This window comes from Salvia miltiorrhiza, chromosome 7 (assembly GCF_028751815.1).
Source record: "Salvia miltiorrhiza cultivar Shanhuang (shh) chromosome 7, IMPLAD_Smil_shh, whole genome shotgun sequence".
Taxonomy (NCBI): Eukaryota; Viridiplantae; Streptophyta; class Magnoliopsida; order Lamiales; family Lamiaceae; genus Salvia; species Salvia miltiorrhiza.
In genome coordinates this window covers 15,555,997-15,569,197 of record NC_080393.1, presented here as the reverse complement: position 1 = coordinate 15,569,197, position 13,201 = coordinate 15,555,997, and the positions used below count along the sequence as shown (strand labels likewise).

General features: G+C 36.6%; 1 protein-coding gene across 1 annotated transcript; it reads right to left on the bottom strand.

Annotated features, from left to right (window-relative positions):
* Positions 1 to 250: 250 nt before the first annotated feature.
* Positions 251 to 8,099, bottom strand: LOC130995502 (cytochrome P450 714A1-like). The gene is made up of 3 exons (XM_057920805.1): positions 7,475 to 8,099; positions 1,215 to 1,674; positions 251 to 1,147 (listed from the first exon to the last, which is right to left on the bottom strand). Exons 1-3 carry the CDS (start codon positions 7,809 to 7,811, stop codon positions 361 to 363), a joined length of 1,584 nt encoding a protein of 527 aa, XP_057776788.1. The 5' UTR covers positions 7,812 to 8,099; the 3' UTR covers positions 251 to 360.
* Between the last annotated feature and the right edge of the window lie 5,102 nt (positions 8,100 to 13,201).

Here is a 13,201-nt window from a genome sequence, read left to right as displayed (position 1 = left end):
ATGACAATTTAATTTATTCTTTTAATTAAATTTATTTACACACTTTTTTATATAGTATGATGATATGATAAGCAAGACACTATCTCACCTACGCGCACATAATATTGGCTCTAAAAAAAAGACAAATAATTGTATGTGTGTTGACATAGCGGTAGAATGATTAATGTTTAAGTCCAAAAGCCTCGGATTCAATACAGTTTTGAAATTTACTTATTTAATTATTAATTTATTAAAAAAAATTGACAAAGAATTTTAGAAATCAAAATCTTAAAATGCATATCCAAGTCCGTAGATGATGGATGGAAAGAACATTAATTAAAAGTCGAAGAAAAATGCATGTGAAAGGAGGCAATTAATAATTCAGGTAGCATATCTTTGAATGAGTAGATGCACGCCTTGACCGGGCTCGACGATCATTGTATAAGCAGGAGAATGCCTGTAATTGGGGGAGAGAGCGAGCGTGAAGTTGGAGACTATAACGGCTACCAGAATCTTGAGCTGCGTAAGCGCGAAATTCCGGCCCAGACAAAGCCTGGGGCCGAGGCCGAAGGGGATGTAGACTTGCGGCAGCTTGCAGGCTTTGGAGATCCCATTGGCGAAGCGGTCGGGGTTGAAGTCATTGGCGTCGGGACCCCATATATCAGCATCCCTGTGCAGGGTGGGGATGAGAGTCCAGAGGCACACGCCTCTCGGGACCAGAATGTGGCCGATCCGCGCGTCGTGCAGCGCCTCCCTCGACACGAAGGCCGCCGGCGGGTAGAGCCTCAGCACCTCCTGGATCACCATGGTCACCGTTTTCAACTTGGGCAGCGAGTCGGCACTGAGGGCGCCCACCTCGGCCATCTCGGCGCGGATCCGGGCTTGCCACGGAGGGTGCAGGGCCAGCAGCATGAGGCACCATGAGGCGGCCACGGCGGTGGACTCGTGGCCGGCGAAGTAGATGTTTTTGCAGTTGTCCACGATGAATCTCCTGGAGGAATCTTTGTCCACGTCGTTGTTGGCGGCTCCTTCAAGTATGAGCTGCAGGAGATCCTTGTTCTCGCCCTCGTGCCAATCTCTCTCGCGCTCCTCCACGGCCTCCCATATCAGCGTGTCGATCTCCTTCTCCAACACATCGATTTTGCTCTTCTGGACCGTTGATGCCAATCTGCAATCCACAATTAATATTCAACTTTCAAGGACAATATATATTATGAAATTGATGAGAAAGATACCCGAATGCATGAGAACCGAAGAGGAAACTTTGGTTAGAAATGGCCTTTTGAAGGGTTCTAAGCTTGGAGAAAATCTGCTTCCCTTTCAAATATGAGCTGCCGAAACAGGCTTTGGAGATGACGTCTGCGGAAACACTCCTCAAATCCTCTTCTGCTCTAACCTCAACCACATCAATATTAGCCCATTTTGTAGTGAGCGACTCCGCGGATTCCAGCATCAAGCCCACCATTCCCTTCACCTTATCCATAAAGAATTCGGGCGCAACGATTTTCCTCTGTTGCGCCCACAAGTGGCCGTTAGAGCGCAAAATGCCATTGCCAAGCATGGGTGCAAGCCTTTTTGTGATATAAGAAGGCTTCCCTAACTCGGAAGAAATACACTGATTCATTTCTTTCACTAGTTCCGGATCGTTAATGTACAAATGTTGCTTGTTTCCAGTCGAGTACGTGTAAATCGGACCTGCACCCATCAACACGCTTCTCATCTTTACAATTCAACTATTTCATTTTTTTAATCTAACCGTCAACATTAATTATCAATACATACTTATTTGCGGTATAATCATAGTTCCAAATGCACAACAATTATTTTTTCTTCAACACCCAACATGAATTACATTATGAATAAGGGAATGTGAAAATCTTTCGAGATGGAGATCTCCCAATGGAATGGAATGTGAGAGAGATTTTCAAAATAATCTCCAAATAGCGAAAAATCAAGGATTAAGTCATCATTCTTTTAATTATATATTAGCAGAAAGAACGTGCGTTGTACATGTAATTAATGTTATTTTATTTGATAAATTATTATTTTAAAAAAAATTATTAATCTATTATTTTTGTTAGATAATTTATTGAATGAATATATTTATTTATAAGCCTTATCAATAGCTATAGAATGAATTAATATATTCTTATAAATATATAATATGTAAAATAATTTTAAAATAAAATATATAATGTGGATAAAATAGGCAATCCACAAGTTGTGCCTTAAGATGTCTTATAGCACTCCCATCAGAAATTCCAAAATTATGCTCCTATATTCCTCCCTAAAGCTTTTCTATTTAATTTTAGGATCTCGATTTTATAAATGCATACACCAGATCTCCTATTTTCTACATAAAAACAATAATTATGTGTGGGCCCGACTAATTATAAGCTTAAAATAAATTTAGGGTGGTGTAAATTTAAGATTGAATTTAGGTAGATGTAAAAAATTTTGTGAGCCCCATCCAATTTAGGGGATCTGTTGGATGCATTTTTTATCTCATTTTCAATTGTTTTAGCCTAAATTTAGAGTTAGTGATGCATTTAGGTGATCTGCTGGGAGTGCTCTTAAGCTCTTTTTCTATTAAGTATAGATTAATTATAAATTATTCAATATTATTCAGTCTAAAATGAGTAGTTGATTATAGAGTAGTTCTTATATATATATATATATATATATATAGAAAGGTTAAACGAAGAATGCTAAATATTTAGAGAATAGAAAAATCGGAAACAAAAACGAACAGATCTACAAATTTAACGAACAGATCAATGTACCGCATGAACAACAATTTGCCCAGGGTTCGAATCCTGTTGGTGGCGAGATTTTCTTTTTTTTTTACTAAATACGTCTGTTCAAATTGCTGTTCATGCGGTACATTGATCTGTTCGTTAAATTTGTAGATCTGTTCGTTTTTGTTTCACGATTTCTCTATTCTCTAAATATTTAGCATTCTCTGTTTAACTTGACCCTATATATATATATATATATATATATATATATATATATATATATATATATATAGGGATGGGCTAAAATAAGAGCATTTCTTAAGATATAAAATAAGAATCATTTTCAGCCCTTAGATCATCAAGATCTACGGTTGATTCATAATCATGTGGGATGGATTTATGGTCCTGAGTTCGAATCCCAAAGGTAGCAAAAATTTATTTTTCACAATTCATACCTTTATACAGCGGATTCATACGTGTTCTATATAAAATTCATACATTAAAAATTGCTCTTATTTCTTATTTTAAGATGTGCTCTCACGGTAGCCCACCCCTATATATATATATATATATATATATATATATAGAGAAGGGTTCAACAGAGAAGCTAAATATTGTAGAGCTATATATAATCGAATCGATTTTTCAGTTAATTGGAACCGATTAACACTGAAATTGCTAACCGGAAACTGAACCGATTTTTGATTCGATTAACCGGTTCGGTTAATCGAATTAATCTGTTTAGAGCTAAATCTGGCAGATCACTTAAATTTTAAAAAACTCTGTTTTCACTTTACTGTTCATCATCCATCATCTCTCTCAACCAAACTCTCCTATTCGCTCCCACAATTAGTTTCCCTTTACTTTAGTATACATCTCATTTTATTAATTAATTTCATATACATAACGATAAAAAATATGAATTTAGGAAATGATTAAGGTTAATTACCCATTTTTTTCTACCAAACCTTCTCAGCCATCAACCACAAATGTATGTGAAATTATACAATAATTATTAATTAAATATAATATACTATTTAATTATTGTTAAACCGGTTAATTCGGTTTAACTGCTCGGTTACTGGTTAAACCGATTAACTGGTATTCCTAAAATTAAATAATTGATAACTACATCGAATCGGCCAATATCGATTATCGATTATTCGATTAACCGGTTTTCCGATTCGGTTATAGTTATAACCGATTAATCGAACCCGTTTTACCACCCCTATGAAGCAATATGTATAATCAATCGTAGGCTACACACTAGACCCTGTTCACTCGGGATATATCACAAATTTTTAAACGAGTCGGAAAAAAATAATATCCATGGTTCCTAGTATCAATTATATATAGCATAGTAATTTGGATTATTATGTTTTTTTGTCACAAATGTGCTGGCAACTCATGTCGCTATATGCAATATAATTGCACATACTAATCCCTTTGTTCCATTTACCATGATCATTTTGTTATTTTGGGCAATTTCATTACAAATGATCCATTCCAAAAAAGAAAATAATTATGTAAAAAATAAATGGTCATACTTTTAATGGGACGAAAAGAATATTATATAATACTCCCTCGGTTCCACTCTAATAGCCTCGTTTTTCTTTTTGGGACGTTCCACTCTAATAGGCTCGTTTTCCATTTTGAGTAAAAAAAATGTATTGGTGTGAATCATACCACTTTTTTACTAAAAAATAAATTTTCTTAATTTCCGTGTCCAAAAGAAGTGGGCATATTAGAGTGGGACGGACTGAGTACGAGATTGTGCGCATATAGATGTTCTTGAGCAGCCTAGAATTATCGCGGAAATTACATTACCAATTGTTGACTTATTTAAAGAAAAAGAGGCGCATGCAGCTCCTCTACTAGGAGAGGTCCGAGCTAATCTGTCCCACCTTAGCCATCACGACTGTTTACTTGCAACTTAGGTTGCACATGGGAGAAACTGCACTTTAATTTAGCTCTATATCTCAGGGTTAGCCTGTAATTAGGAGGCGCGCGGCAAAAAAAAAAAAAAAAGTAATTTGATATACCAATATTTTCCCTACTTATTGATTCTAAAAATAATTAATTAGTAACAATAGAAAAATTGAACTAAAATGGAATAAATTTAAATCAAAGTTAAAAAATACAGACTGTACATTAATGGGCACCAAATTAAGTTGGACATAATATAGAGGATCTCAGGTGTCTTTTTCCCTGATTTCTATGTTGCCTGTAAAGTTAGGTTTATACAGCAATATTAATGTCCTGATCAGGCCCCGTTTAATTTTTAATTTGACAAATTTATCAATTCATATTTATGTGAGAATTGCATGCATTGAATTAATACTATATACTCCCTTCGTCCGCCAAAAGTAGACCATTTTTACTATATTGGGCGTCCGCAAAGAGTAGACCACTTTCCTCTTATGGAAATGGTCCTACCACCCACTTTAATCTTTTATCCTTACAAACACTTTATATTTACAAAAAAATCACCCCAAATTCAATCTCAACCACACATCTCATAAAGTGGTGGGACCCTTTCTCCACTACATCATAATTATAACCAATTTTATTAAATCTCGTGCCCAATCAAAGTGGTCTACTTTTGGCGGACGGAGGGAGTATTAAATTAAGTTGCTGCATGCTGCCGACAGTAATATATGAAATTTCAATGTTTCTAATAAAAATTAGGGGGGCTATAATTAGGAGGCCATCTATAATTGGAGGCCATCTATTTTGTGTATGATGATGATATGCAAAAGTTTGAGAAGCATAAAGCTAGAATCTACATAAATCCTGCGCAAGTCCAATGGATCCAGCCACCTAAAAACGCGTGTCAAAGTGGAAGGAAAAGTTGGTGGCCCTCAAATCCTATTCAAAGCTATCCCAACCAAGACAAGATATTTTCCTGTATACCGCAGCCGACCACCCAATACCCATCCTTATTATAATTACTTTCCCTCAGTGGGATTATTTCAGAAGAAACGTTGGATACGAAAGAATGAAAATTCAACACCATCAATTTATGATCTTCAACATTGCTCCTATCCTATACATCCCACGTTTATAAAACATTCTTTTTCTACTTGCCTGTGTATCAGTGTGTATACACATGGATTCACATTACTTATTAGGATGGATGATAATCGTTTTTACGTAAAAGAGATTTGAAAATGATTATCTTTGCACCAAATATAATTAAATAGCTAGATGCGATAACTTGTACATATATATTTCTAATAATCTCAATTTGAAAATTAATTAATGCTCATTCAAATAAATCTGAGAATAGTCGTCATTGGTTCAAAAAAAAATTGTTATTAAATATTACCTACCCCAAAAAAATTAATATTTGCACTTTAACTTTTTAGATGACTCGAATCTCCAACCTAAACATCTTACCAATAGACCGCGCTTCGTTATCTACACTAATAGGATATTATTCATAAAAGAAAGGTAAAAAAAAATAGGAAAATATCCCAAGTTGAAGTTGAGCATTTTTTCGAAAGAAAAATTTGTAAGGTTGTTCAAAGATAATGTTTCATACATACGTGAATGATTCCAATGATATCTCTCAATATGATGAGATCTTAGATTGATTTATAGGTGTTGATTTGATGTATCGTATCTTAAGAAGAGAGTGAAAATTTTACTAATTTTTTTAATATCTTATTGAACACTATATATTGAGACTAACTCACGAAAAATATATAGCAATTCCACTAAAACTTAACCGTCGGTGTGATTTCAATTCTACAGCTATTTATTTAATTTATTCATCAATGTCGTATCGGGTCCATGGTTTAGAAGTGTGAACATCATGTGGATAACTAGGAAAAGACTTTCTAAAAACAAGATATCTCCAAGAAGCATCATTTGTAGCAAGAAAACAAATGAGGAAAGAGACTCAGCGATAAGAATAAAAAAGAAAAGCTTCTTTGGTGGGTAACTTATTTCAAGTCTTGTCCTCCATAATGAGTTTAAAATTATTTAAGTCCACTATCTTAGGGTAGTTTATAAAAGTAGGTCAATATTTTTCGAACTTACAAAAAATAAATCAATTATTTTAATTTTTAGTGTGCTTGGGTCACATTTGGACCCAATTCAGCATTTATAGGCCACATTTTTTGGTCAAAATGTGGCCCAAATTAAATAGCCTGACTTGATTCAAATGTGGCTCACGAATGCTGAAATTTAAAATAATTGACCTATTTTTACAAGTCCGAAAAATATTAGCCTACTTTTGCAGATGGCCCTACGATAATGACCTTAAATAATTTTAAACACCCTCCATAATTCTAGGTCCTTTTTTTCTATGTTCAATTTATTTTTTATTTTGTACGACTACAAGCAACTCTAAAAGATAGTCAAAGAATCCATAATTCCATTTGGCTAACTATATAGTATATACTTCACATCCCCACCCCATCAAAAGAATATACTTTCATTATTTATTACAGCTGTATATTATTGCAGATTAATTTCGACATTAATTATTAATAGAATGTCTAGTTGGGGAAATATTGGAGCTTAATTTTGAATACTATTCAAAAGTATTGGAGTAAAATATTGTAGAAATTGGTGAGTGTATATGTTCCCTTGGATAACACAAGAAGACGCAACTTAATTACTAGATCATTAACTTCTAGCTACTGCCGTGTCCATGAGAAATTAATCACTGCAGCTTTTAATGGAAAATGACAGCTCTTCCTACATGGGCAATCAATGAGAGAGAGAGAGAGAGAGAGAGGGTGACTGACCGTATTGTTTCCTCCATTCTTCAAAGTAGGGAAAGAGGGTTGCAGTGTAATCGTGAGCAACAAAGTCATCGTCATGTTTTGCAGTGTTTTTCAAGGCAGCGGAAGCTTGGATCTTCTTCATCTCCCAAAAATTTCCATACAAGAGAGAAGGCTTAGGCCCATTTATGCCTTGCGCTTGAAGCTTCCACCGGATTCGCCATGGATTCGCCCACACCGCCCTCAACAAATACGACGACCCCACACCGCATACACACACAAGAATAACTTCACTTTTAACACAAAAGGAAACAACAATTGTTGTTGCAAGAAGAAGAAGAAGAAGAAGAGGGATGTTCATATTTTGCCTTTCAGTAGTAGGTCTAATTTGTGAGAGATATGCTGCAGCTGAAAGAGTGTATTGATCATATAGCTAGAAACCGTCGTGATTCTCTGGGTTAAATGCGGAGTACACACATATATATAGCATATACTAGTATTCATTAAGAATTGGGTTTTCAATTTATTTTTGAGTTTTGTGATGATATAGAATTAAATAATGTGTCTTGATAGACTGATTGAAAAACTTTATATGACCTATACAAAATCTCTAAGATTTTGTCTTCTATAAAATATTCATTTACAATGCGAAAAAAATCAAATAGTTGGTCCCACTACATAACTTAGAGGGTGTTTGGCCGAGCTTATAAGTTCCTCAAAACAGTTTATAAACTCCTCCAAAGTGTTTAGCAAAATAAGCTCACAAGCAGCTTATAAGCTCCAAGAGCTTATAAGCTCCCCAAAAAATAAGTTCATATACCCTAACTTATTTTTTTATAATTTCATATATAACAATCATTTTACAAATATTTTTCAGCTATAATTTATTATTTTCATTATATATCATTCAAGTTCATTTTTCTTCGATTTTCTCTCTCTAACTTATAAGCTCAATTATCCAAACACTTTGACAATTTATAAGCTCTTAAAATAAGCTTAGCCAAACACCCTCCTAAGGGCTCCCGAATTATGATCCAATAAGAGGTTTTTTTTCATTTATTTTCAGAGCCAATCCAATAATTAAGAGGTTTGATATACCATAATTAAGTGCAGTTTCGATCCATATACTAAGCTAAAGCTTAACTTATTTATTATTAGTAAGGATGCCGTCATTGACGTGTATTGACACGTAAAAAAGAATTATTTTAATAAGGGAAAATGTGCATATAAGCTCTCCTAGGGGTAACCCTTATAGCGTATACCTCCTCATTCTCATTGTGCGTGCAATTAAACCCCCCAACTCAAGAAAAAGGGTGCAAATACCCCCCTTGCCCTAACCTCCGTTTTCTCACCGTTAGTCAGTATTATTTTTTTTTATTTTTTATTTTCTATGGGGCCCACCATCTGAAATCACTTGCTGGCGACGCCTTCGACGACACTACTCCCTCTTCTTCTTCTCCTGCTTCTTCTCGACGCCCTGGACCTCCATTCTCGAGCGCTCCCTCCACTGGATCGGCGGGTGGCACCCCACCACCACCTTCCACCTCGTCTACACCGAGTCCAGCATCCTCTTCGAGTCCCACGTCATCGACATATTTCGCGGTTACCACACCGGCGACCTCGGCGACCTCTTCCCCGCCCAGTTCCGCCGCGTCAGTGAGCTCCAAATCTAGACCGTCCAACGCGAGAACGACATCACAGATCAACTCTGCGACTAGCAGGCACACCGATTACTTAATTTTTACTAATTACCAATGCATCTTAATCTTAATCTTAATTTAATTCTATTTAGTTTATTTGTTTATCAATTATAATTAAGATTAACGCGCGTGTACTGTTTTCTTAAGGGGATGAATTAGGGTTTAACAATCTCTATTTAATTAAAGTTAATATATACGTATTTGAGTTGGAGGCAACTGATATTGTTGGGATAAAGTTTTGGGGTTTTCTAAGATGAATATATAATTTGGTTTGCAGGATGAGGCGACTGAGATTGTTGGGATCAGATACGCCGGTGTCGACGTGAAGATGGAGAAACTGGCGGCGATTATGGAGAAGGCGGACGAGCTGCGGATGAAGACTATCAAAAGCTTGGTGGAGCTGCTGACGCTGCAGCAGGCGGCGGAGTTCTTGGTGGCCGCCGCAGACCTCCAGTTCGGGATTCGTGCTTGGGGTATTCAGCAAGATGGTGGGCCCCACAGAAAATAAAAAATAAAAAAAATAATGTTGACTAACGGTGAGAAAACGGAGGTTAGGGCGAGGGGGGTATTTGCACTCTTTTTCTTGAGTTGGGGGGTTTAGTTGCACGCACAGTGAGAATGAGGAGGTATACGCTATAAGGGCTACACCTAGGAGGGCTTATCTGCACCTTTTCCTTTTTAATAAATAATTTTTTATAAGTGTAAATTTATACTCCCTCCGTCCCAATAAAAGTGGTCACGTTTCCTTTTTGGGTGTCCCATTAAAAGTGGCTACTTTCTAAAAATGGCAAAAGTTTACTTTAATTAAGTCAACAATTACTCACTAATTTGGTCAACAATTGTAGGCCACTTTTTAAAAATGTCAAAATTACTCACTAATTTGGTCAACAATTGTAGGCCACTTTCTAAAAATTACTCACTAATTTTGGTGGGTCACACTCAATTAAAACATAACAATCCCCTTCTTAATCTCCGTGCCCAAAAAAAAGTGGCCACTTTTATTGGGACGGAGGGAGTAGTATTTTATTTCATTTTATACTAATATTTATTATTTTTATATATTTTTTGAATTAATTATTGAATATATTTTTTAAAAAATATAATGTTACAAAACTCATAAAGTTAATTTTTTTTTAATTATCTTAGCATAAAAAATAGGGTTAAGTACCAGATTCTCCCCTATCGATGACGTCCCTATCGCGTTTAACCCCCTACCGTCAGGGGGGAGAGCTGCCCACTACCTCAACGTGGCTTTATCGCACCAATTTGCCCCCTGCTTTTTAACAGACGTTAACGCCGTTAGCCTCCAGCTCTCTCTCTGCTGCCGCCGCCATCTTCTCTCTGCTACCGTCTTCTCGACGGCGGCGCCGTCGGTGCGGCTGCCTCCGTCTCCAACCCCTTCTCTTCCCTCTTGCTTGGAACAGTCCATGCGTCTTCCTCTCGCCGTCCCCAACCCCTTCTCTTCCCCTTATTTTTCGAAGACCTCTGCGCCACACACGATGCCGCCTCCGTCCACCCTCTTCCCTGAGTCAAACGGCGACAATAAGGCCACCGGCCCACCGCCGATGCATCTCTCTCTCATCTGCTCAATTTCGGCAGACAGGACCACCATTTTTGCCCTAAATTTTCCGGCGAGTAGCAGCCACAAGGCTGCCACCATCGCCCTTTTCCAAGCAAGAGGGAATAGAAGGGGTTGGGGACAGAGGCAGCCGCACCGACGGCGCCGCCATCGAGAAGACGGTAGCAGAGAGAAGAGGGCGGCGGCAGCAGAGAGAGAGCTGGAGGCTAACGACGTTAACGTCCGTTAAAAGGCGGGGGCAAATTGGTGCGATAAAGTCACGTTGAGGTAGTGGGCAGCTCTCCCCCCTGACGGTAGGGGGCTAAACACGATAGGGACGCCATCGATAGGGGGAATTTGGTACTTAATCCTAAAAAATAATTTTAATTAATTAAGCATCACCTAATATTATTGTTATTCGAAAAAAGAAAAAAAACACTACCAAAAAGAAAAAGGAGGTTGATATGAAGTTCATGTTTGTTTTTTAGGTTTCATTTTTACATAATTAATTTTAAGAGGCATTTGCAAAAATGCCCTTTTCTTATAAACACTTGTAAAAATGCCCTTTTTCACTTATGAAAAAGGGCATTTTTACAAGTGTTTATAAGAAAAGGGCATTTTTGCCTATTAACACTAATTTTAATATCAAGTATTCTAGCAAAGTTAAACTTATAATAAAACTATTAAGTAATCCTTTGTATTGTAATTTTAAATTATTAAATTTACAAATAAAAAATATTAACTTATGTAGATGAAGAGTCCTAATGGATACTACTACTTAACTAATTATTAAAATATAAAAATAAACTATAACATATCGTTAGCTTTTTATACACAGAAGTATATTTTATACAATTGACCTTAAATTAACTGTATATATAAGGGATGTATTAGGCAAATCAAATTTTGTAAAAGACGTGCATTCATACGTAAAAATGAATTATTTTAGTAAATAATTTTTTATGAGTGTAATTTATATTTCATTTAATTTCATAGTAACATTTATCATTTTAATATATTTTTGAATCTGTTAGGTCCCGGAAGGTCAGGATAGGTGTATTGGGGGAGGGGGAGGGAATACACCTATAGGCTATTTTTTAAAACACAAAACATAACAACCTTTTGACTGTTGAAAGAGTTAAAGAAAACTTTAGTTACAAAGTTGAAGACTGATACTGAATCTGTCTTCAGTAAAGAGATATCAATTAGGCGCAAGGCTTTAACTCATATAAGTGAGGCTTCAGTCTTGTTGTAAAACAGAGAGGAGTGTTATGAATCTTACTGACTATCCGAAGATTTATTAGTTAGACTAATAACACTGGCAGCGGAAAACTTTTCTTCTGAAATAGCCTTTGTGATTAACACGTTGTCAGGTTAAGGTTTCACTTTGGGATTAATCATTTTCAGTTAAAGAGACGTTTGTGCACAAATGATAAAGTAAAACTGAAAGCGATAAAAGACAAAGGAATTTTTACGTGGTTCAGAACAATTTCCTACGTCCACAGTCAGTTAATCACACTGACAAACACTCTGAGCTTGTGCTTAAGGGTGCACAGCAAACCTTGCAATTGAAAATCAAATTTTCAGAACCAACACACTGGGTTGGATTTCTCGCTCACTTTTAGCACGCTAAGACACCACAATGCATTTGCTAGCGCTGGCTAAGATCTCTTGGAGTCAGAACACTGGTCTGAACTTCGCTCTACTCAAACGCTCTTTTCGCTCAGTTGAAAGGAGGTTCGAAATATCAACTAGATCACAGAGAACAGGCTCTCTGTAATCGGAATTAACTTAGGCTTTGGATATACAGTGTATTTGCCTAAGGATCTAAGAGAATGTAGGTAATCGGTAGTCTGATTTTGGCTTTGTGTATTCTCTTCTTCGATTCAAACTTTGATGGCTTTGAATGGCTGAGTTGCAATTTTGACAGCGCTTCAACTTGTGCTTTTGAATCGGTGAAGATTGAAGTGATCATCGAGCTCTATTTAAAGGAGAGGTCTTGAATAGATCCGTTTGCAGAGATGGTCTTCAAGAATTCATTCGTTGTGAGAGTAATTTGAATTTGGGCTGAGGCTTCAATCTTCGAGATTCCTTGTTTGGTGAAAAATGGCGTCTCGGGTACAGGAGGTAAAGCGCCTCTGAAAAGTAATCACCAAAAATGAATGCTCTGCAGAGAAAGGACGATTCTCTGTATCTCTGCATTTAAGGCGGCTGTACTTGGAGTGCGTGGCTTCCTTTAGACTTTTAGAGATTCAGTCCGAGGAAGAATGTCAACTGATACTTGACTTTAGTATCAGTCCGCTAAATCCACGTAGCCTGCATTGATGAATCAGTTATGACTGATTCTTCAGTTGAAAAACTCGTTCAGTCAAACATCCGTATTTGACTTGGCCTTTTATTGCAACTTCAGTTGAGTTCATCAGTCTTCAGTCTTTAGTTATTCGGTCTTCAGTCTTCAGAACACTAAACAAACTAGAAGGAGAACTACAACAC

Bases quoted from the DNA above. Each gene is read 5' to 3' on its own strand.
- LOC130995502 (XM_057920805.1), bottom strand. From the start codon at position 7,811: ATGAACATCCCTCTTCTTCTTCTTCTTCTTCTTGCAACAACAATTGTT. The intron at 1,675-7,474 runs GTCAGTCACCCT...TGATGGGTGCAG, and splicing joins AGAATGGAGGAAACAATACG to GTCCGATTTACACGTACTCG. The intron at 1,148-1,214 runs GTATCTTTCTCA...TGTGGATTGCAG, and splicing joins TTCGGTTCTCATGCATTCGG to ATTGGCATCAACGGTCCAGA.